A 24,742-nucleotide genomic window follows, 5' to 3' on the forward strand; every position below is an offset into this window, starting at 1 on the left:
TTTAAAACTTGAACATGGGATAGTGGAGAAAGTTGTTGATTTTAATCCGATTCAAGAATCTATCTCTCTCTAATGTATAGATCACATCCATGGAGAACAACCTGAAAAACATAGAGGAGGAGAATAAGATTATTGAGGAACAAAATGAAGCTTTGTTCATGGAGCTGTCTGGACTCAGTCAAGCTCTTATACGCAGTCTGGCCAACATACGCCTGCCTCAGATGGTAAGTTGTGGCACACACACACACACACACACACACACACATACAAAGACACAAGCAAAAACATTGGAGCTCATAAAAGCATTCCACATAATTTAGATGCATTTATATCCATCTCACAAACTGGGGCTCCGATTTGCATTCCAGCAGGAGCCAATCACAGAGCAGAATTTCGAGAGCTACGTGAGCACTCTGACTGACATGTACACCAATAAGGACTGCTACCAGAATCCGGAAAACAAGGCCCTTCTGGAGACCATCAATAAAGCGGTGAAAGGCATCAAGGTGTGAAGAGACGTGATGCGAAGAGCATATTAATGACACAAAAAGGGCATTCAGGTTTTTTTGAACAACACTCTAAACCTTCAACCCAGGGAGCATTCTGTGACGAGATATAAAAGAGGTATATAATATATATTACTACGGACCAAAATCCACGAAAGCTGCTGGATTGGAAGGGGAGGAGAGAAAGAACGGAGCCAAATCCTTCAGTTTATTTACAAAGACAAGGAGAGACACAAATCAAATATTCTTTAGAGTTTTGTTTTACATTCATCTGGTGAAAAAAGTGATGGAAGATCTTTTTGAAGAAGAAGCCGCGAGGGCAGGAAGGAGCTCCAAAACCTCAGTATGCAGAGTATGGAGGATTTGGATGAAATTTGTGAGGACTGCTCTTAAACAGCAAATGTGACGTCTCAAATGATATGTGGTCCTGGATTCACGCAAGGCCAGACGGGACACACATATGCAGTATTTCCTCATCCATCCTTCCTTTTCTTCTAGTTGAAGGCAATGGTATTGGATGAAAGTGTGGGAATGAAGAGAATGTCATGTTAACATTCTCTCTGCTTTTTGAGTCATGCCATGTGGCTCTGTAAATTTCACTTGTTAAAACACTATTTTATCTTGCCTCAGAAAGCTTTTTTTATTTATTTTTTGTCATTTTTAGAGCTACATGCAAGTGCACGGGTTAAAATCCTTTATTTGTAGTACTTACACTGTAGGAGCTAATGTAGTCATATCTTTTTCATATGAACAATGAGTTGCACTTCATTTCAGTCAATTCAACATCCGACAAGATGAGGGATTGTTACTGATACATAAATTATACTAAATTTGTCCAGACACTTATTTATGTTTTGTTATAATTTATTTTTCCCTGTGTTATTTATTTTAATTTACTTATTTAAAAATCCGCAGTGGAAAAAAACACTTCTTGTAAAAATGTGACTCGCCACATTAATGTTTGGAAAGAGAAAAACATACTACTAATTTTTATAACTCCTTTTCGTTTGACTAAAGAGTTTTTAAACAGTTTTTAAGTGCAAATATTTTTAACCAATAATGTTTTGATAATTTTGTATTTCTCTCTCTCTCTCTCTCTCTCTCTCTAGCTCTCTCTCTCTATCTTTCTATCTATCTATTTGCGTTTTATTTTTACCCAAATTTCCAAACCCGAGGGAGAAGTATCATCTTTATTTATTATTTATTTAATATTTATGAAATTATAAAATGTGATTGTTGTAATGTATATTTATTTTGTAACGTATCTGTGTGTTTGTGAAGTCTTAGTAGTCTTGAAGAACTTTTGGCGATTGAAAAATAAAGACAAAAAACATGTTTGGACAAGAGAATTACAAATTATGATTATCGAGGGTTTTCCTTATACCAGCATTACTTCTTATTAGGAATGTAAAGAGATAAAAAGCAATTCCAAAACTGTGGAAACCATGGCTTTGACTCTTACCCCGTCAAACTCCACAGGAAGAAGTTCACAGGAGGAAACGGTGAATCCTCTTTCGCTGTGTTTTTTATCTCTTCAATCTCTTTGTAGTGGCCAAAAACTGTTGCCCCTGAAAGACCCTTACGAATCGCAAATGGATTATTTTTGCTCTCGGCTAAAATGATTATCTTTAGAGACGTTTTGGACCGTGGGAAGTGGGTGGGCATTTATGCCAGGTGGGGAACGGGAGGTGAATACTAACCGTCTCAAAGTAAACTCTGGAACCACGATGTCCTTACTCAGCTAGTGTCACACCCGTGTAGCCTTATTCTAGAATTTTATTTCTTCAATGCACAAAGTGCCACTGACCAGTGCTTTCGTTAACGACGCCGCCCATTCAGCGACCTCACTTCCCTCGGGTCATGTGACCCCGTGGCATAAGTGGGGGTTGTGACAGATGCCTTTCTTCCTTTGCCATGATGGCCATATCTACACAATATATTCATTCTGTATTTAAAAGAAAAAGAAGACAAAAAAGCTATATATAGTATATAAACATACATATATTTTTTCAGTGTAGTTGTTAACTCTTTTTCTCTTATAATAGCTAAACAAAAACAATATCTTTCCAAAAGCTGTGAGTACTACTATCGATAGATAACTAAATATGAAAAAAGACCCAGTTTACTGTGGTTGCGAGAAACAGTGTGTTTTATAAAATGTAAACGTACCTATTTCTAAAGCAACGGATAAGAGGATGTTTGTAGAGTTTCCTATTTTTCAGCCGTTTTCTGGTCTCACTGGGCCTCTGTGTGTATGTCAGTCACATTGATGGGACAATGGTTAAAAGTTTAGTCATAGTGTTCAATGAGACTGTAATTGTAGTGTGCTGATCTGTTTTTAGTGTGGTGTTGTACGATGTCGTGCAGTTCCGTTGGGACAAACCACGCTGGACAAGTGTGTAATTGACATCATCACAACAATCATTTTGCTAAAATGGTACCCGGCGACCATATTGTTCATTTGCTATGATAGCAGCAACTGTGATAGACAGAACGTGTGTGCACTATTCCAAATCTCAAAATCTTGAATGCCAACTAATAACCTTTCAGCCAAAAGGTTTTCCGTGTGTGTTTATTTATTTGATTTGTTTTATTTTAGGAAGAGAACAAACGGCTGTTGGCTAACAGAAAACTGTTCATTGCTCCAAACAAATTGCGTCACATTTGCAAATGTCTTTTGCTTGTCTTGTTGTTGTTTCATGTGATTCTGTATGCTGTCTGAAATTTCAAATGCCCTTTGATGCAGAGACCACTGGGGTTGATTCGACCATGTTCAATTTAACATCAAGAGCCATCTTATTATGGCTGTCTTATCTGAAGTTTCTGGACGTATTGTTGCATTGTCACTCAACAAAAACCTGTATAGTACGAACTATCAGATTTGTTCAGAAGCTTAGTTTGGATAAAGAGAAAAGATGCAAGATGTTTAGTTTGCAGTCCGAGATTGTCATTGGTTTGCCCTCACACCAGAGAATGAAGCGGACGCTTGTTGCATAAATCTTTATCCATTTTCATAGAATGTCAAATCCTCTCCTGGACTCATTCGCCTCGTTCTCTGTAACCTTTCCACAGGAAAGATGTGAGTTGCATTTCAATACAAAACCACTTCTTTAGCTTAAATAGGCATTACAGCAGAATCTCCTTCCTTCTATTCCATATTATAGAGGTGTAGAGAGAATCTTCAGCGCAAATGTCACTACTGTTATCTAAAGAGGCTTCATGTTAGAAAAGAAACATTTATATCTGCTTATTACTTCTGACGTGAGATCCTTTAAGCATGTGTGAATTATTCCTCCTGATGCATGCTTTTTAAACGCTCGCTGTCAGAGAAGATGAGCAGCTATGAATGTTATAGTGAGATGTAGATTCAGCCTTATAATGTAGCATGTTCTCTGGAGCAGTGTAGCAAGTTTGTAATATGTGTATCCATTACCCATCCCACCAAATATTTTCATCATCAGTCCTTTTTCCATACGTTACCAAACGTGTGAATCAACAACAATATTTTACATTTTGCATTGTCATATGTATTATAATGAAAGTACAGCCTTTCCAAGAGTAACCTTGACTTGACAGCTCAAATAAAACGGGTTCCTATGTCATCTATACTATTATGAGAGGAACTGTAATAGCATCCAAGTCGGAAGCCTTGTTGAAATGACACTGTTTGTCCCATTAAGCTGATATAACCAAAACGGCCCTTGTTCTCCGTGTACTGTAGCTTACAGCTCTGTGGTTTCTCATGTGTGCCTTTTCTCGCTTCTGTTCACTGCAGGAATGGGTGTGTTTACATTTAAGGACTGGGTTCAAATCCCACTCAGGACGGCAAAATCTTTTTTCTTTCCTTCTTTTGATGACAAAAATCAAAACAGTGAAGCAGTGAACATGATAGGCAGAAATTGATATTCCAAACAATTGATCGCGATACATAAACTTCCCAAACACTTTGTGACAAACTGTGATTTTGATTCAGGTTGTAATTTGGGTCATTTCATTGAATCCGAAATCAAACGGATACCAGATTAAGCATTTATGCGCAGGGCATTATTCTGACAACAATGGGATTCTGTACATTTGTAATAAAGACGTGTTGTTGTATGAAAGAATATTTCCAAGTAAATGACAAAAAAATATGTATTTTCACCCACGGCCAGGGCTTGTCCTCTTGAGTCCTTTTTACAGAGATCAGCTATTTTTACTGGTGATTTTGTAGCCACATTATTCTCCTTTAGAAAATGACAAAAAATGGTACTTCCAAAAAATAAGCACTTCCACAGCGCTACATGTTTTTTGTCACTTTTGTAGCATTTCCGTAGGTTTTTATTTCTTGTAGAGCAGGACAAGCAATGGCTGTGCGTGATTCCAGGTAACTTTGGAAATGAAGTGTGTAGCTGGTTTTGGATTGTGACCGTGTTTGTGTACCCTTGTACCTGTGCTCATTGATATCAGTGTTTAAAGAGAACAACAATGTCTGTTTTGTGGAAGTATCGTTCATTTCAGTGTTATATATGGGAAACATTAATAAAGAGTTAATAATGGTGATCTTTTTGAGTATACAGTTACTATATGATGTGTGTCTATATGTACTTTGTTTATACACACCTGACTCAATATTTTGAAAAGAAAGGTTTGCACTTTATTTTGTTTTATAGGCTGGATTAATATAGGTAAGAGAAACTAACAAATATTATTAGAATAATGGTAAACAACGAGTTGTGTCCAAACATTAGTTTTATTTAAAAATTTCATCAGACTAAGATTTGAATCTTTTTAGAGATTTCCAGGAACATGAACGTGATCCAGGTGTATTAAAGCCTTTACTATTCTGCCCTCTGCTGGAGGCATGAGCGCACTGCCACACAAAAAATCCCTCGGCATCCGGCGGCCTCAAACTTCGACCTTTGGACCTACTTTTCTAATGGTTAACAGTTTATTTCTTTATTTTATATGTCAGGACACAACCTAAGACCAGACACGTCACAAGTAAATAAGTAAATAAATAATACTTAAATAAATAAAAGCGTCCAATGATCAAGATTAAATCAACAATTTGCAGGTAAATACGTGAATACATATTCAAATAATAATCTTTTAAAATCATCTAGGAGATTTTAAAACTCGCACATAAGTATAGAAATAATAATAATATGCCAACAACTCTGGAGACGGCGAGCGTTTGACGTCGTGCGTGTGACGTCAACACGTCAGCTCGTTTATGTTTACATCGCGTCAGTTTTTCGCAGGCGAGCTAGGCGATATTGTGGCCGCATCCAAACATGTCGCTGGGAAATTCACAACATACGTGTTCATGTAACTGATGGACGTCGTAGGTTTGTGCGACACAACCGCCGTGGTCCGTATTCACACGGTAAGGACAGATGTAGACTGCGCAGCGAGATGCGTTTCAGTGCCAATGTGGCAGAGTGACACTTTTGTTTACTTCGCTGGTTCCAAAGGGCTTCTCCTCGTGTTTAACTGTTGACAGATATATGAACGCAGGCGTGGCCTGTATATGAACGCTTGCGTTATCGTGTTAAACGTGATAATGATGTCAGCGATATATTTAACGTTAGAGTCTGTGTGACGTTTTTCCGCGAGACCGTTAACACTTTCCCCCGCTGTATTGTCTTCGATAAGCGCTGTATAATGACGTGGTTTCGTATGTGTATTAATAAAGGTATATTATTCATCTTCGACAGACAGGTTGTGTGAGTCTTTGTATTGTGGTGTCACATGCTTAACGTTTGTTCGTTAAAAATAGGCGAAGGACCGCACGACCCCTATTGCCCATCTGCTAGATTCGACATTTTCTACTGTGTTTATATAAGTGCACCATACTTGAGTTCTTGCGAGGTGCTAAAGTTGATCTACAGTAAGTCAGACAATGTCCGTCTGTTGCCAAAAGACGAACAAACAAGACTGTCTGCTCGACACGGTGACGGAGCTTGCGCAAAGGGCTCGAGTTGGCTGACGGCAAGTTGCACAAACTGTGAGTTTACAGTCTTGTGGGGTTTGCTGACATGCTGTGAGTCATGAATGATTTAACTGTCTTAATTATTCTCTTCTCGTGGTTATCTGTTGGGGGTGTCATTTAAATAAAACATGCCCTTTTAACCACTCGAATTTATGCTGATGTTGTACATACATATGGAGCACAGAAATAATCCTTCAATGTACAGAAGAGGAGGAAACATAAAATACATTACAAAACATTCAGCACTGAAAAGAAAACACTAGATATGTATAGCTTCTCTGATTGGTGGATAAGTTTCCTCAACTCAACTTTATTTATATAGCGCTTTTTACAATTTTCATTGTTACAAAGCAGCTGTACATGAGACACATTGAATACAAGTATGAATTCGAAAGCAGCTCCCCCGGCCAGGCAGATAGTGCAAAACAGTATGCAAACGGTGGTGAGGAACCCAAAACTCCCATCGAGAAAAAAAACCTCAGGGGAACCCAGACCCAACCAGGGGATTCCAGTTCCCCTCTGGCAAAAGCTGCTGCCTCTGCACAAGCTCAACAGTGCTTGCACAATAAGGCTTAATAAAATATAAAAATTAAGGATTTAAGATTATCATTAACAATCTAATAGCATTTTAAATGTTGTAGGAAAAACAAAGTTGTCGCATCCTTTATCCAGCTATTATCCAGTTTTGCCCTAGTCTTGCTCACAAGAGATTATTGTTATTGTATTATTGTAAACATGGTCCCATGCTTTTTACCTGCACTGTCAATTTGTATTGTTTTGTACAATTGAATCTTGTAATTCTACCAGTTGGCAGACGTTTAGTTTTAGTGAATTTTTACACTCCGGATTGCTCTGTGCTTTGTTTATGTATATACCATGCTTAAAACTAACTTGACTAAACGCGTTAGAATAAAAATAAGGGATGGAAATAAAAGTGGTGCTAACATTTGCATAAAGTTCATGCGTAAACATGATGGAGTTTGAAGTAATTCCAGTGTAGCGCAAGTCCATGCAAATTCCAACCTTACCATGATACAAAATAGTTTTTACCTATGGAGGTTACCATAGTGATGGCACAGATGATGTTTTACATACCCGTGTGAAGTCTCAAAGTTTTTATAGCATTTTGTCAGGTAAGTGATGCTTTCAGAATTGTCACATCCATAACTGTTAACATTCTTCATAAATGGGCACATGAAAATTATAAAATTAAAGTAACTATTTTATGTTTTATGAAGAGCCGTCCCTACTTCATTTGGTGGGTATTATTGCTCCTGATTTATGCATTTTAATTCACAGAAATCCTAAAAAGTAAGTTTTGTCAAATCCATAACGCGTGTATGTTTTCCTTTTGAAATGGAAAACTATAGCATAAACTGAAATATTTATTTTACTAAAATATAAACGTATGTTCAAAATATCGGTAAGTTAACAAAACGTTCTCTCAGAGTTTATATGTCACATCCATAACGGAATTGCCAATGATCATCTCTACAGATATGTAGGCAATCCCACATTTGTTTTACAGCTTCATAAAATAAAATAATAAAGAAAATGTAGATGGTGCTTGACCATATAAAACCCATCTTGAGTGGTTGCTAGGTGGTTGCTAAGATGTTTGATGTTATTGCTCACTGCAACATATCTGAGGTCCATGTTTTTATCAGTCTGTTTTATCGTCAATTCTGAAAAATGGTTAGGTCAAATTTGAAATGAACAAAACCCAAATTATCATTATAAGCATTAATAATAGTGATGTGGGCCATAGCACCAATCATGTATGTAACGGTTTCATTTAGTTGTCTTAAGGGAAAGCTTATGCAAAAAAAAGTCTGACCTTATTTACATTTTTGAGTCTTTGTGTTTCTTTAAACAGTAAAGGCACACCTCAGGTCTGTCTCTAGAAGCTCTTCTCCGGTCACCATGGGCGGAGCCGTCAGTGCGGGAGAGGACAACGATGAGTTGATCGACAACCTTAAGGAAGCCCACTATATCCGTTCAGATCTGGTGGAAAGAGCCTTCAGAGCCATCGACAGAGCTGACTATTATCTGGAGGAGTTTCGTGACAATGCTTATAAAGATCTGGCATGGAGGCATGGAAACCTCCATCTGTCTGCTCCGTGTATTTACTCTGAGGTGATGGAGGCCTTGGACCTGCAGCCTTGCCTGTCTTTTCTTAACCTGGGCAGTGGAACGGGGTATCTCAGCACCATGGTGGGCCTTATACTAGGTGAGGGTTTTTTTTCTTAATTTGTTTTCTTATTTAAAGGGACAGTTCACCCAAAAATAAAAAAAGTCTGTCATCATTAACTCATGTATTTCAAACATCTATACATTTATTTGTTCTGATAAACACAGAGAAAGATATTTAGAAGAATGTTAGCAATTTTCAATTCTGAGACATCATCCACTACCGTAGTAGGGAAATATATATATAGGGCTGCAACAACGAATCGATAAAATCGATAAAAATCGATTAGTAAAAAAGTTGTCAACGAATTTCATTATCGATTCGTTGTGTCGCGCGACGCGGAGACGTTTGGTTATTAAAAAAAAACTTTATTTGAGCGCGGAGCGAGGTAAACACACTCGGTCTCTCTCGCGCACTTATGCTAGCAGAGTTCGGCGCCTCATATACAGGGCGGAGCAAAAATTAAAAAACGAGCGGAGGAAAGATACATGACGGAGGCAGAGAAATCCCCGCGACCCAAGTCATCATAGGTGCGGGAGCATTTCACACTAAATAAAAAGAAAAACTGTGTTAACTACAAAATATGCAAACGCGACATGGCGGGAGCAACGCAGCAATGATCCAGCACCTGAAACGCAAACATGTTTGAGTCTGTGATGAGGAGGAAGGGAGTTCAACAGCAGGTTAAGTCACTACAGAATCCTACTTTTGTTCCGTTTCGAAGTGAAGAACGTAATGTCCCTGGTGCGGATGTTTACTCGTTATCCAGATTGACAAGCATCACAAGTTAGCATTAGCTCGTTAATAACAGTATAATCAGGGGTGGTGTAGTTACTTTGCGCTTTGCATTGTAAGACTAAAGACACGTTTTTATTCACTCGCCTTTTTTGGACCATTCATTTATCAATCTGTTGTCATGTATAGCTACACTGCAAAACTTCCTTAGTAATTTTGTCTAATTTCCAGTCCAAATATCTAAAAAATCTTAAATCAAGATTACTAGACAAGAAAATTAATTGATGCTTAAAACTTCTGTTTGAAATGATATCTCATTAAGATTATTTTTGTACCCCATTGGCAGATAATTTTTCTTGCTTTAAGCAAACAATCACTTAATTTGACGTGTTTTTTCAGAAAACAAGACATAATTTCTTATGCATTTTCATGACAACGGGACAAAACTACTAAGTTAGAAAAGCAATTTTTGCAGTGTATAGGCTATTCTGTGCTTTCTCCCATATAGGTTATTATTGACAAATATATTTGTGTGTGTTGTACTTTTTAATTTAATTTTAAAGTTCTTTTATAGCTCTTGGTCATCTTAAGCTTTGTTAAAATGTGGTGTATAAATGAAGCTTGCACTTACTACAATGATGGTAGTAATTGAATGAATAAGCTTCAAGTGAATTTGAGAGAGAGTGTGTGTGTGTGTCAGTGTTTGTCAGTGTGTGCGTCTGCAAAAGTGTGTGCGTTTGCGAGTGTGTGCATCTGCGAGTGTCTGTCTGCAGTGTAGTGTAGAGAACAAGTTCTTACATTCAAACAAATCCTGTTAAGTTTTCTGATTTGTATTGTTCTTTAGTTTTTATAAATTATTTATTGTTCTGGCAGCTCAGGTGGCACTTTTATTTTAAAAAAGTCTATATATTTGGCAGATGTGAAGCATACATGTGTATGTTTTTTGTGTTAGTCCATTTTTGTTTGATTTTATTATTTTTATAACAGCTCAGGGATGTTCAAGGAGCAACATGCTTGTGCACTTTCTAAAGATTTTAGTTCTGTTTTTGAATAAAGGGTTGGAAATTATTGCTTTTCTTGTGTTTTTTTTTTAATCCGATTCATCGATTAATCGAAAAAATTATTTACAGATTAATCGATTATTAAAATAATCGTTAGTTGCAGCCCTATATATATATATATATTTTTTCTGATGAATACAGGTTAGATATTTAGAAAAATTTAGGAAAGCAGTTCTGGGGCAGCTTTGACTACCATTCAGTTCTTCCTACTATAGTAGTCGATGATGTGCTTGAACAGAAAATGACAAACAATATTTCAAGTTTCTTTCTCTGTGTTCATCAGAACAAAGTCATTTATACAGGTATGAAATTACATGAGGGTGAGCAAACGATGACAGAATTTTCTTTTACTATTATTAATTATTTTTGGGTGAACTGTCCCTTTAAGCTTAAACCTCACAAAATTGTGGTTGATTGCCAATGTGGTAAAATATACAAAAACAAAATCTTGATTTGACAATTGTTGTTATTGGTTCTTGATGAAAAGCATAATGAAGGATTTGAAACTTTTGTAAAGTCTGCTGTTAAAAGGCTTATTAGTGTCTTTTTTTAGGCCCGGTTTCACAGACACGGCTTAGCTGATGTCAGGATGCCTTACATTTACATTTAGCCATTAAGCAGACGCTTTTATCCAAAGCGACTTACAAAGAGTTAGGGAGCAATAAGCGATATGTCATACGGGCCTTAGTTAGATATTTTTGTCGCTTTTATAAAAATGCCTTCGAAGAATACATTACTGGTGTGCATCTTGACACAAGACAATGGCACTAATATATTTTAAGATACTTCTGGGCAAGTTACATTCAGTTTAAACATGTCACACATTCATTTTAGTCTGGGACTAGCTTTAAGCCTTGTCTGTGAAAGCGGGCCTTAGAGTGTTTTTGTGAATGTGGAGATAGATCACTGGTGCTACGTTTGATTTGCCACAAACTAGTTGTGCTGACATGAATAAATCATATGGTTGATTCCTGCAGGTCCATTTGGTGTAAATCATGGTGTTGAACTTCACGCTGATGTGGTCGAATATGCCTATCAGAAACTTGACTTCTTCATCAAAAACAGTGACAGCTTTGACAAGTGAGCTATTATTCGTGTTATAACTTGGACATAGTCTAATTGTCAACGAATTGCGATTCTCAATGATTCAGGTTTGTTTTGATGGCTGCAGGTTCGAGTTTTGTGAACCCACCTTTGTGGTGGGGAACTGTCTGGAGATCCCACCAGAGAGCAGACAGTACGACAGGGTTTACTGTGGTGCTGGAGTCCAGAAGGAGTATGAGAACTACATGAAGAACCTGTTGAAGGTTGGCGGCATCTTGGTTCTGCCCCTGGAGGAAAAGGTTAGTACATGTTTATTTATATATTCATACGTGTGCATTGACGTTTTTGATGTATTTGAAATTATTTAAAGTCAAAATTAATGTAAACACACATATAATAATTATTAACAAAGGACAATTTGTAAACATGTAGTTATTTCTGACCCGGGGGCTTATTATCTAAGCTTCTCTCTCTTGCAGTTAACCAGGATCACCCGCACAGGTCAAAGCTCCTGGGAGACCAAGAAAATCATTGCTGTGACTTTTGCCCCACTGGTTCAGCCCAAGCAGAATGTCAACGGCAGACCTAAAAGCGTCCCCTTACGTAAGCACACTAAAGAGTCTTCCGTCTATGATAATTGCAAATGAGTTTCACACCAAAACTGTTCCATCACGTGTCTGATGTGAAGATCACATTCTACGTTAAACATTTGCATGCTTGAAAGCAAAATGTTCTCTCATATCATTTACATTTTGTAATGCGAAATACAATCCAGCGTAAATGATTGGCTGTTATACTCCTGAAATGTGATGATAAGTATGATGATAGTGTGATGTAACATTATTGCGCTAGTTAGACATTGTATGTTTATAATAAACGGATTCCCATTTTGTCTGCATTTGCTTGCCATATTACTTCTGTTCATAACACTCGTTTTGAAATTCTTTGTATTCAGAGGTAAGAGATGCTATTCTGGACATATGACCCAAATGTCTTATTCGTCAGCGAGTTGTTTCTGGTATCCCCCAAAAAATAACACTATTAACAAGCGTCATCATTGGAGTACAAATGTTTGCATTCGGTGCGAAAGGGTTGTTTTAAAAAATTGGTTTGTTTAAAACAAAAACACAAAAGGCATTTATTGTCATCCTAGCGTGACTGAAATTAATATATTTTTCAGCTCATATGTATATTAACTTTAAACAGTTATTGTTATAGCCACACTATAGAACTTTTGAACAGCTCCCTCATGTGGTTGATAAGCGTAATTGTCTGTAACCAGTGTCGTAAATGATTTATAAGCTTCCTGTGGGCATCGCCAAAACGACAGTGTTGCTATAAAACAAACACATTCACAAAATGTTTTTTCCTTTTTTCTTCCAGCCATTTTTGATGTGCGGACTTTGCAGGACCTTTGCCGGATCGCTATCCGACACACTCTGCGTCAGCCTATAGCCATGGGGGAAGGACGGTCAAAGAGACGCGTGTCTTTCCCGGGGGCTCGGGCCATGCATCGCTACGGCCCCCGTTTCGAACGGCGCCGTTTCTGTCGCCGGTTCTACAGGCAGTGCGTCAACTCCGTGGTCCTCCACGACTCAATGATTCCCACCGCAATGGACGACTGCAACTACCCCGGCGAAGTGGAGGAGGAAGAAGAGGAGGTGGAGGAGGAAGAGGAAAGAAGTTGTCGCAGAGTGAGAGAAGACCTGCCCGAGGAAGACGAGGAGGAAGGTGTTTGTACCGAAGATGAGCAAAGCACAGGCGGGGCGGCCTGCGCCGAGCCTCCTGTTAACATTCTGAGGGAGAGGATTCTGAGACTCCCATTACCTGAGCCACTGAAGATGTATCTGCTGTATTATAGGGAGAAATGAAGCATAATGAGACGTGATGAGACATAATAGGAGCGGTGTAGCGCTAAAGCGATTAGGCATAGAGAAAAGATTTCCTCTTCTACAAACTTCTCGAACTGGATTAGCATGACAATGAAGTCCTTCGAAAATGACATCATGATATCCATATCCCTTTGACAAGCAAAGCAACTGGATTGGAAATGTACAGAAATGGAAGTGAAGGACCGAGCTAAATTTCCAGAACAATCGCCCGAGCTCAAATTTGAGGCTACATAATTTCAGCGTTCCACTCACTTGAGATGATCCACCGTGCCGTCCCTGTGGGCATTGCGTGAGGTTGCATCAAGCTCTTTTAGAGGAGCATCACTTTGAGATGTTCTATAGATTGATATGATGGACCCAAGAGTTGAATATTTTTCTATAGCTTTACAAAAGACCCCAAAGTTGGCCCTTTACTCTTACTCTTCTAAAGTAACTTACAGTGTCTGCATGTCAGTATTCAGATTTGTGACAGAGAGTGTATCATATAACATCATGTAGTTTTGATTACCGTTGCCGGTTGTTATATTTCTCACGGCAATGTAATGTCTTCACAGTCGGGGGATGTCATTTTTGGCCTCGGTTATCAGCCCTCAGATACAAGAAATGGTATACAATATCATTTCATGATATCACAAGCAATTTCATTGTATAGATCATATGGAACACAGTGAACATTTTTATTGAAATTCCATTTATTAGTAATCACAAATGTTTTATTGTTGTCGTCAGATACATAAAGCACTTTGATAGGGCTGTTAAAGGATTAATGTTTTTATAAATACAAAATTCACATGCACAGTACACAGACTAATATTATGTAAACACAAACTTTCATTCTGGATTTGATTAATCGCTATTAATCCTTTGAGAGCCAAACACTATTGTTCACCTAAATGCTTCATATTTCAATTCAATTACGAAAATTTCAGTCGTTATGCTTAAAGTCCATGAACCTGCATAGGAAGATATTTTAGTATTTTTTTCTTTTTCAGACAGAAAAAGACCAAAATGTTACCTTTATTGTTTGACCAAAAATAGGGGGAAAAATCTGCTTTTAGTTGGGGCACTCTGAGCATACTGTAGGTGGATCTGGCAACCCTTGGACTGGATTTCTACACTTGAGTTTTGGGTGCAACTGCTTTTCATTATTTGTCCTTGATGAGACCAATGGTTTAGTCGCCCTTTAATCTTGGATATTATCATCGTAATTACAGCGAATTCTTTTGCTCATTTGTAATACATGCCAACCAGGTTTTGCTTCAGAAGACTGTGTCCTTGTAGGAAATAAATCATTCAATAAAGTTTGAGTTTGCACACTTGAAAAACTGAATGGTTAATTTTTCATCACTTTTACATATTGAATCGTTTTACCATTATATTATGAAACAGACATGATATGATATTACATTTAGCAATTAACAGTATTTATGTGTGTGGGAGGGGGGTATATGTGTTATATATCACTGAATGATTGCAAATGTTATAGCTGTATTTCTTAACTTCTGCCTCTCTATCGCAGTCTCTGTTTAAAATTTAAAATTGCAGGTTACTTTATTTACTTTACGAAGTGTGATGACATCAAACTAATAAATGATTAAAAGCTTAACGTTGTGAATGAGTGTAACGTAAGACAGATTTAAACCTTGATTTTCGTTAATTTTTAACCCCAAAAAATTATGGGTTGCAGCTTTAAAACTCCGTATTAGATTATAACTGTAACTCTGTAAACCACTCCAGGATTTAGTAGCCTAGGTCTTATATTACAAGATCACGAGGGAGAAAATATCTGGGTTTTTAGTAAACGGTTAAATTAATAAATAGTCCACCAAACATCATCCTTTAATACAAACTATTTTGGGCATTGCGTTCTAAACATTTTTCAAAAAACATTGTGGTAGAAAAAGTGCAAAAATGTTTTGTGAGTGGTTACTTGTAAGCCATAGTCTTTGAACCCATGCGTTACTGCATATAATGGACAAACATTAATTATTTCTTTAGTATTGGACTGCAAGTGCAAACATGCAGTTTCATTCAGCCAGTAATGTTTTTGATGAATTGTTTAAATCATGCTCATCAATATTTTACCTTTATGTAACAACAACGAATGGTCTAAGCAACATCATTAAATTCTGGAGTCAAGTATAAATATAACATACTTCAATTATAAAATTCAAAATTTATTATTATAAATGTTTTAAATGTAGGGCCATATTAATGACCAAATATTATATATTAGCATCAGGATTTGGAATACAGATTATAACGAGCTGTGCGTTTTAATATTTGATGATGCAGAAGAAATTACTCGAAGCTAGTGAAAATGAAACTTAAATCTTGTATGCAAAAATCTATTTGTACAGAACTTTAAATAATACATTCAAAAATAAACGATACAAATCTAAACATAGAAAATAAGACCATTAAAACATATCTTCAGTTGCTTATAAAATTGTGCTGCTGTAATAAATTAGCCTTTTACATGTTGCTCTAAGAAATGCATTTATTCTTTTAATACAGCTGCAAATAATAATGCAGAAATGTTTACCTACATGTCTTAATATACATAAACTGTATGTTTTGTAACAAGGGGTAATAGAACCCTACAGTAGCAGCAGCAGGCAATGGTATTACCATCAAGGGAAAGTTCAAAGAGGGACAATCCATTTATTACTTGTAAGACTTATTTTCTGAAAACTGTGAATCCAAGTCTGTTGTTGTTCAAACAATGTGTAAAAACTGGATATTTAATAGAAACCCGCTAAATACAACAAAAAAGTTTAAAGGAGGCATGTCACGAACTAGGATTTTCGTTTGAAATATTCAGCGATCAGGTCAAGGGACTCTCAGTTCAGTTGACTTTCATGTTTAATGAGAATCTAAGGCACCTTAGAACCCTGATATCCTTGGAGCACAATAACCTTTAACCTCACCTCTCCCAACAAAGAAAAAACAGTATCTACTGGATACAGCGCTGACTGCAGCAGCAGCCTATTGAAGAACATCCCTCGACCTCTTCATACAGCCTTGCCTCTTTCAAATAGTTTTAGAGATTGTTTCGGGACCTGGCAAATGACCTAACACCCTTACTTTCTAGTTAGATAACAATACAGTGCTTGCGTGGACAAACCAGCATAAATATCCAGAACCAAATTACAACTAGTCATTCTTGCACCAACATAAAACACATCGACACAATATCTGGACCATTTGTTGTCTGCACCTTTTTCACACATTAATAAACAGAAAACACATAACATTTTGCTTAAGTGCATACTACATCCAGTTCATTTGCATTGTTTGGTGAATTGTAAGACATTAAAATCTGTGACATTTGTGTTTGCTACTCCAAAAACAAGTTAGTTTCACCGCACTTAAAACCTCCAATTGCCATCTTTGTTTAGTTTTGCATTCGTTGTATTAAACACAACAAGCATATGAAAGTTGATCGATACATTAACTTCCTTTCAAACTTTCCCATTGCAGCTTGTGAATCTTTGGTCCCCAGAATAGCAAACACTGTTGCAATCAACCGGCATCGGGGACGGGTGGAGGGTTTCACAGAAAAGCGGTTTCACTTGGGCACAAGCCCGCGGGACTGCGGGTACAGAGGGGACCCTGAGCCAGACAACGGGCTGTGAGCTGATGTGGGGGTGCTCGCCTTCTTGCCAGTTTTGGGGCGGCTGTGAGAGGATTGTGGGAAAAATAAAATGCACATTAAACAAGAACAAACAAAAAGGTGAATAAATAACTATGGGCAAAGAAAACAAAACCAAGCAGTAGAATGTAATAAGTTCTTACCCAGACTTTGGTTTCTTGGAGAACCCAGCTGCAGAAGCACACAGGCCGGGACCTGAACCCAGGCTGGAATGGAAGCCGGAGGCATCCACCTGGATCTCGTCTTCCTCCCTCAGAGCATCTTCCAGAGCTGCAGCGACTGTAGGCGCTATAACCGGCCCCTCGTAGTCTTTAGTGGTTCGTGTGGGCAGGTCCAGCTCCAACAGCAAGATATTTTCAGCCTGGAACATAGAAAGAATGAAGATTAAATATGAAAGCAATATATAGAACAAATATAGCGCTTTTCATGATGTGCATTGTTGCAAAGCAGCTTTCCAGACAACAAGATCCAATGTGTTATTTTTAAGAGGATCTATTGATAGAAATGCCATATATTATACATAACTATATCTTTAGATGTGTATACAGCCCTTACATAATAAAGCGTTTTTATTGCCTTAGAATGAGCTATTTTCATCTACATACACCACAGGTCCCCTTGTATGGAATTCACCATGTTGTTTCTACAGTAGCTCTATACCGTCAAACTGCTAACAGTAGATGCCGCTAAATTTCACACACTAGACCTTTAAGCACAAACCTTAGAAACACGAAGATAAAAAATATTTAAAGAACTAGATATGTCGAACCACCTAAGTCTTCTCCAACAGCCTAGAACTTAAATACAATGCAGATACACTGCTAGACAAAACAGACTACATAGTTCAATTGTTTTCAACTGACTTGATCCTAAAGCACATTCAATTACGTTTGTGTACATAATGTGCTTCACTGTATCACTAAACTAGAAGAAGAATATGGAACGAAAGCTTTTGTGTTGTGCTGTGCAGGGGATTATTGGAACTGTGTCAGCCGCACACCTTGTATCTGACATCAGGTCGCATCAACATGGCCACGCGGGCGTGCTGACTCAGAGGCCTGCTGTACCCGACTGCAGAAACTGGCCTTTCCATCATCTGCTGATCACTAGAAAAGAAACAGACAGAGATAAAACAACAAGGAATATTTTTGCACCACATTTCTGCAATGAGCCTTCCAAAAATTCACGTCCTTTAAAATTTAACATTAAAGGGACAGTTCACCTTCAAAATGATAATTCCTTGAAAATTTCCATGAATTTTTTTCTTCCACAAAAGATATTTGGAAAAATGTTTGTGACTGAAAACCGTTGGTCCCCATTGACTTCTATTGTATGGACACAAAACTGCGAAAGTCAATGGAGACCAACGGTTTTTGGTTACCCACATTTTTCAAAATAGCTGATTTTGTGTTCCGAGGAAAAAAGGCAGTCATACAGGTTTGAAATGACAAGAGGTTGTGTAAATGATGACAGAATTTTCATTCTGAAGTGGAACTGTTCCTTTAAGAGTTTCAGTAAAGAATTGCTTCTCTCGATTCTTCATTACACTTAATGACACTGACTCATTGGCTGATTCATTTCCCAACCACACTGATGCACATCATACTTCTGAATCCGAGTGATGGGCGTCATCTTCCAGATATCGTCTTCATCATCAAAAATGGCCCTCGTCAAAATCTTGTTTTTCTCTTCCAGTGGGATGAAGTTCTCTATGATCAGATGTCTGGTGGGTAGAAGACAAATGTTACACACAAAATCTGTTTATGGCACTCAAACCCAGCCTGTCAAATAAATCCTCTCCCTAATGGACACTCTACCTCAATACATTAAAGTCTCAGTGTGTGTGTGTGTGTGTGTGTGAAGTATTAAACTGTTGACATCTGTAATGTAGTAGCTGCTTTGTACAGGTTTTCAGGCATTGTGTCTCCTCAGCAAGCCTCAGACATGAGTAAAAAAATTCAGGCTATACATCTTGACCAGAGACAAACCGCTGCATCCTCATGATAAATGATCACTATTTTAAAGAAATTCTCTTTGAATTTACTGCTCCTTATGTCATCCCGGTCCCAAATGTATACTATTTCCTTTTATCAGCTAAACACAATCAAAAAATTGTGTAATTTCATATTTGTAGATGGGACTCAAGACAAAGCTCTAAAAAGCACATCCATCCATTGGTAAGAAGAGGTCTAGAGCAGGGGTTTTCAAACTTTATGATGCCTAGAAGCCCTAAATCAAATGAACCTTTTGTGAGGGACCCCCTTTCTAAAATACATATCCATCTATAATGTTTTATGTGTGAATAAACTTTTAAATTGATTAAGTAAATGTGACATTATCAAGACAACATATTGTTTCCAAATGGCTACAAATGTTGGACGTATATAATAACCCTGAAGAGACATTTTCAATTCAAATGTATATATGTAATTCAGCAACTTTCGCTTTGAGTGCTAAAAAAGAACCATAGTAAAAAAGTCACTAGAAAGAACAATAATGTTTTGTAGTCGAACAAATTTTGTGTGATCTTTTTTCCCTTAAACTTTTCTGGGGACCCCTTGTAATCTTTTGGAGGCACCCTAGGGGTCCCCGAACCCCAGTTTGAAAACCTCAAGTGGGTAAACAAATGTATTTTAAAGGGAAACGATACATTTATGAAAGAAAAAGATTATGTTTTGATCTTATTTAAATTAAAACCAAAACAAGCGAAGCACATAACATTGCTAAATTCAAACATGACTAGTTATCATATAATACTTTAAAAAGGAACTTATGAGAATAGAAGCTGTTTATTAAGGCTAAAGCCAAGAAATCAACCGAAGAGAGTTAGTGTTATGCAATAAAAATTGAGGAGACGAACTCCTTTGAGACATAATGTGTAGGAGTTGTTTGTATAAACAGAACAGCGATGCGATATGGAATAAACGCTGATAATGCGTTTACATACTTGAGTTTCAGTTCTCTGGTCAGCTCATTCTGCGTCTGCTCCAGCTCCTGTCTGTATCTAACATGCTCATCCTGAGCATCCGAAATCTCCGCCTTCACTGACTGCAGCTTTGAAAACAGCTAGAAGAGAGAAAAACACAGAAAGGTGAATGTGAGACGCTCACAGGAGTATGTGGGGAGTATGCTTTAACCCAGCAATGTCCTGCTCATGATTCTGAAAGGACAATGATGCGATATGTGAAATGAGAAACGTCCGACTAGTACCAAACAATTTTCAAGCATTGTTTAATAATTTTATATTAAACCATGCTCAGAAATTCTGAGCTTCAGACCGTCTGCACACATGCGTACCTTTTTAAGTTTCTTGGTTTTGATGTCCACCTCCTGCTGCAGTGAGCTGTACGTCTCTTTCAACTCAAGAGTCTCTTCATCATGACAGTCCATCTCCTGCTGCATCTCCCGTTCATGCCTTTTCTGCTCTCACGCACATTATAGAAGTATGAATATCAGAGTATAAGTATGCATCAGAGTTATTTTTAAGTTGTCTGAAAACAACCAGGCTAAATGTGGATCAGACTGCTGTGTGGGAGAAATATAGGAATGAATGCTTTGATCAGCAAGTCAAGTTTCCAAAAATATCCACATTTCAAACTATTAAGAGGCTCAAATAGCTGTGTACTTTGAAACAACCTTGAAACGTTGGAACAGGGTCCAGGCCGATCATTATACAGCACATCTACAGTCCGTCGTTGGTAACTTTACCTGTTCTGCTATCTCCCGTCTCTTCAGCTCCAGGATCTTTTGTTGCTCATTGGTGTGGTCCACGATGTTCTTTCCTCCAACCAGCAGCTTGCTCTCCATGGCCTTAAAGGGACAAAAATAAAAGAATCAAGATGCATGTCCTGATGAAACTAAACCATGATATTAGCCAAGCCAAGATAAGGGTTGTTAATGGTGTGTTTACGAATTGAAGGGATACTTCACCCAAAAATGACAATTCTGTCATAATTTACTCACCCTCAGATTGTTGTGTACCTGTATAAATGTTTTTGTTTTGCAGAACACAGAGGAAGATATTTAAAAGAATGTCCCTCCATTGACTCCCATTGTATTTATAATGGGGGACGAGATCTGAAACCGTTCCAAATTTCTTCTCGTATGTTCAGCAAAACAAATAAATGTATACAGGGTTGGAACAATCTGAGGGTAAAAGTAAAAGACAGAATTTTCATTTCGGGGTAAAGTATCCCTTTAAAGGGAAGGTTTATCCAAAAATGTAAATTCATGAAGTAAATTCATCATTCTTTTGATCTTCTCCAAAACACAAAAGATATTTTGAAGAATGCTGGTTACCAAACAACGGCGGTAGCCATTCTCTTCTATTGTATGGACCAAAAACCAATGCAACTCAATGGGGACCCCCATTTTTCTGTTACCGACATTCTTCCAAATAACTTATTTTGTGTTCTGCAGAAGATCAAAAGTCATACAGGCTTGTAATGCCAAGAGAGTGAGTAAATGCTGACAGAATTTTTAATTTTGGTTGACCTAGCCCTTAAAATAATGTGAGCACCTTATTTTGGGGTAAAGTATACATTCAGTTTTTTTATTGAATTGAGTAAAACTGAAGAGAGGACATTAAAAGAGAAACTAAATATTTTGTGAAAAGTTTTGTTTGAAAGTTTAATATTTTAACTGTTTATATTTTAGACACATGTTTTGGTCTTTCTTACTTTAACTTTGGCTGACAGCATCTCGGAAGCCTCCTTTTCCTTCCGAAGATCATTCATCTTCTTCTCCTTCTCTCTAAGCAGCCTTTGTTTCTCCTCGGCGACCAGGCTGTGATCCTCCATGATGGCTTTCCTCTCCTTTTCCAGCTTGTCCTGCTGCTCCCTCCAATAATCCGTAATACTCTTATCCCCATCCATTCCTCCATCATCATCTTCATCCTCCTCCTCCTCATCGTCATCCTCCCCGTCATCCAACTCTTCTCCTCCCTCTCCGACCCTCATCCTCCTCCTCTTTCTCCTCTTCTTCCCAGATCTTTTCTCCAGCTGTTCTTTCAAGCGGGCGATCTCCTCCTGAAACTCTCGAAGAAGAGCGTCCTTTGGGTCTTCGTTGACCCGGGGCTTATTCTTAATGTTTTTAGCACGGTTGGCATAGCGGAGCGTTGTCAAAGTCTCATCTAGGTTGTATGAGGCTGGTCCTATATTGGCAACCATGACCGTTCGGGCATTTCCGCCCAAGGAATCTTGTAAAAGTCTAGTGAGTTTGGAGTCACGGTACGGGATGTGGGTGCTCCTTCCATCCACCAGGGCTGAGATAACATTACCCAAAGCGGACAAGGAAAGGTTGATTTTGGTGGCTTCTTTTAAGCGCTCACCCTGTGCGCCGGTCTTGTTCTGCCTTTCACTTCCAGCCAGGTCGACCAGGTTGAGCTTCCCGACCCGGATGTGGTTCTCCCCATCGGGACCCAGTTCGCTACACTCAATAGTGATGACAAAGATGGCGTGAGAGCGGGAGCTGTGCTCGTTCATGTTGGTAGAACCAACAGAGCGGTTCTGGTTGCCCACATTCATGACATGCTCAATCTCACGAACACTTTTTGTGACAAATGAAGAGAGATCTTTGACGTACACGCCCGTATCGGGCCTCTCTTTTAGCTCCAGACGGCGCAATTGGTCCTTCGATAAAAGGTCCCTGATCTCTTCTTGATAAATCTCCAGGTAAGAAGCCCTAACCAAGTATTGCTGGTTCTGCGAGCGGGAGATGTGTGTGAAAATGTGTTCGAAGGAGTTGGGAATGACTCCTCTTCTTTCGGGGTCATTTCGTACCCCTTCCATCGTGAAGGTTTTTCCGGTCCCGGTCTGTCCATATGCAAAAATGGTCCCGTTGAAGCCATTCAGTACGGAGTCTACTAATGGACGGAAGGTCTCGTCATAGAGCTCCATCTGTTTGGAGTTCCAGTCATAGACGGAATCGAACGTGAAGACTTTGGGGTGCTCGTGGGAGGACGCAGCCCGAGGGTTGCGCACAGCCACCTGCCCCAATTTGACATCCACGGTGACCACCCTCTCGAAGTTGGCAACTTGCTCTTTATCGTTCATGGGGCGACAGCGCACCACCACCTTCACTGTTTCTGAACTCTTGGTTTTAGACATTTTGACAGCTTCTGGATTACTTTGGTGCATGCGGTGCATTAATATGTCGGGTGTTAGTTCACAGTGATGGTACAGCCTGCATCAGAGCCTGTAAAACAAATAAACAAATATGTAAATAAAAACGAAATGAAATTCAGTCTACTGTAAAATGTTTACAGTGCCAACAGGTTACAATGAAATTGTGGGTTACGGTAAGCATACACATAATGTTATGTTATGTTTTCAGGCATGTCAAGTTACATTTAAAATATACATTTAACATTTTATAATAATATAATAAACATGGTTACAGGCGTCGATAAATAAGCAGGTCACAGAGTATAACATGCCTTCAGCAACTATTTGAAGGGATAATTTAAGCAATCCATCACTTATGTACCCTTATTTCAAGCCTGTACGACTTTCTCTCTTCTGCAGAAGACAAAAGAAGATATTCTGAACAATGTTGGCAACTAAACAACATTGGCTCCCATTGATTTACATTGTACACAATAGACACAAAACCACAGAGACATTTCACAAAATATATTATTTTGTGTTCCACAGAAGAAAGAGTCGCATACAGGTTTTGCAGAACATGTGGATGATGACAACAAAAATAGTTTCAGCAAACTATCCGTTTAATGCCATGGTATATCATGTAATTTACAACGAAACATCATCATAACAGTTTAATGGCGACCTGCAAAAATGATCAACTATATTATTACTGTACGTTCTTCTTACGTTCAAGCACCCAACGTAACGTTACAGATTTAAAACAAATAAAAGGAATTTGCTTAATATTGGGTTGCTGTGTATGAAATTCATCTTATATACAACTCGTTTGTGGTTAATATCCCTGTATTAGGAAGCTTGTCACTTATGTAAGATACCAATCCATCATCTAAATAACATTAGCTGTAGCAGCAGTGCTATACGTTACTAAACTAATAGATCATTCACCACCGAACCTATCCCATAATTTAATCTCAGATATCTCTCTTTAATTCCGTAAATCTGGATTTATTAGTCAATCTCTGTTGTTCTGCACGAAAGCGACACAAACAGCGATATAAAAAATCAGTCAAGACACATTTTGATTTGGATTCATAACATGTTTAATATTAAAATCGCTTCAATTCTTGCCACTTGAAGAAAGTAAAGGAGTCAACGAGAGAGAAACGAGTTCCTCGGAGACTCCAAACAAGCGGCCTGGCAACGGTAAACAAAACGCTTCATTTACAAACTCCCGTGCATATACATTAAATGCATCTTACCTCGATTTAACTTGCAAATCGACCTCATATCCATCGGATGCATATATCTGTCAAATCTACCAGGCGTTACAGACATACAAAATTACCCATATCTCAACGTACAGACCCCGTCAGTCATGTCTGCCTGTGATATATCTGTGTAGGGTTGCCAGATCTGCGGACCTGGCAACACTGATGGACTGGAACGACAGAGAGGAAAAGAGGGAGTTTAGCTGCTGGTCCCCCTGCAGGCCGGGATGCATCTACCGTTTACTGACGCCGCAGTGTCTATACTATTACAATCGTGCTAATTGCCAATAAAGAACTATACTAAGAGAA

At 38.2% G+C, this 24,742-nt stretch overlaps 3 protein-coding genes across 12 annotated transcripts in view; 2 read left to right on the plus strand and 1 right to left on the minus strand.

The window, feature by feature from the left end:
* myt1b (myelin transcription factor 1b) overlaps positions 1 to 5,048 on the plus strand; it is an 80,046-nt gene extending 74,998 nt beyond the window's left edge. For 8 of the 10 annotated variants that reach the window (XM_056733003.1, XM_056733009.1, XM_056733008.1 and 5 more), the window contains 2 exons: positions 81 to 224; positions 369 to 5,048. In XM_056733003.1, coding sequence (XP_056588981.1) covers positions 81 to 224; positions 369 to 512 — 288 coding nt within the window. In that variant the 3' untranslated portion in view covers positions 513 to 5,048. The remainder of the gene's footprint in view (positions 1 to 80; positions 225 to 368) is intronic. The other 2 variants (XM_056733004.1, XM_056733013.1) reach the window with 1 other exon arrangement.
* Positions 5,049 to 5,695: 647 nt separating this feature from the next.
* LOC130409120 (protein-L-isoaspartate O-methyltransferase domain-containing protein 2) lies at positions 5,696 to 14,718 on the plus strand. Its single transcript, XM_056732790.1, has 6 exons — positions 5,696 to 5,874; positions 8,357 to 8,710; positions 11,445 to 11,547; positions 11,639 to 11,810; positions 11,991 to 12,114; positions 12,895 to 14,718. The coding sequence occupies exons 2-6, from the start codon at positions 8,404 to 8,406 to the stop codon at positions 13,380 to 13,382; spliced, it is 1,194 nt and encodes a 397-aa protein (XP_056588768.1). The 5' UTR covers positions 5,696 to 5,874; positions 8,357 to 8,403; the 3' UTR covers positions 13,383 to 14,718.
* kif3b (kinesin family member 3B) lies at positions 14,181 to 24,603 on the minus strand. The gene is made up of 9 exons (XM_056732789.1): positions 24,425 to 24,603; positions 21,738 to 23,253; positions 20,767 to 20,868; positions 20,356 to 20,478; positions 20,006 to 20,124; positions 18,665 to 18,781; positions 18,059 to 18,164; positions 17,202 to 17,419; positions 14,181 to 17,083 (listed from the first exon to the last, which is right to left on the minus strand). Exons 2-9 carry the CDS (start codon positions 23,202 to 23,204, stop codon positions 16,975 to 16,977), a joined length of 2,361 nt encoding a protein of 786 aa, XP_056588767.1. The 5' UTR covers positions 23,205 to 23,253; positions 24,425 to 24,603; the 3' UTR covers positions 14,181 to 16,974.
* Between the last annotated feature and the right edge of the window lie 139 nt (positions 24,604 to 24,742).

Source organism: Triplophysa dalaica, chromosome 20 (assembly GCF_015846415.1).
Source record: "Triplophysa dalaica isolate WHDGS20190420 chromosome 20, ASM1584641v1, whole genome shotgun sequence".
NCBI classification, from domain to species: domain Eukaryota; kingdom Metazoa; phylum Chordata; class Actinopteri; order Cypriniformes; family Nemacheilidae; genus Triplophysa; species Triplophysa dalaica.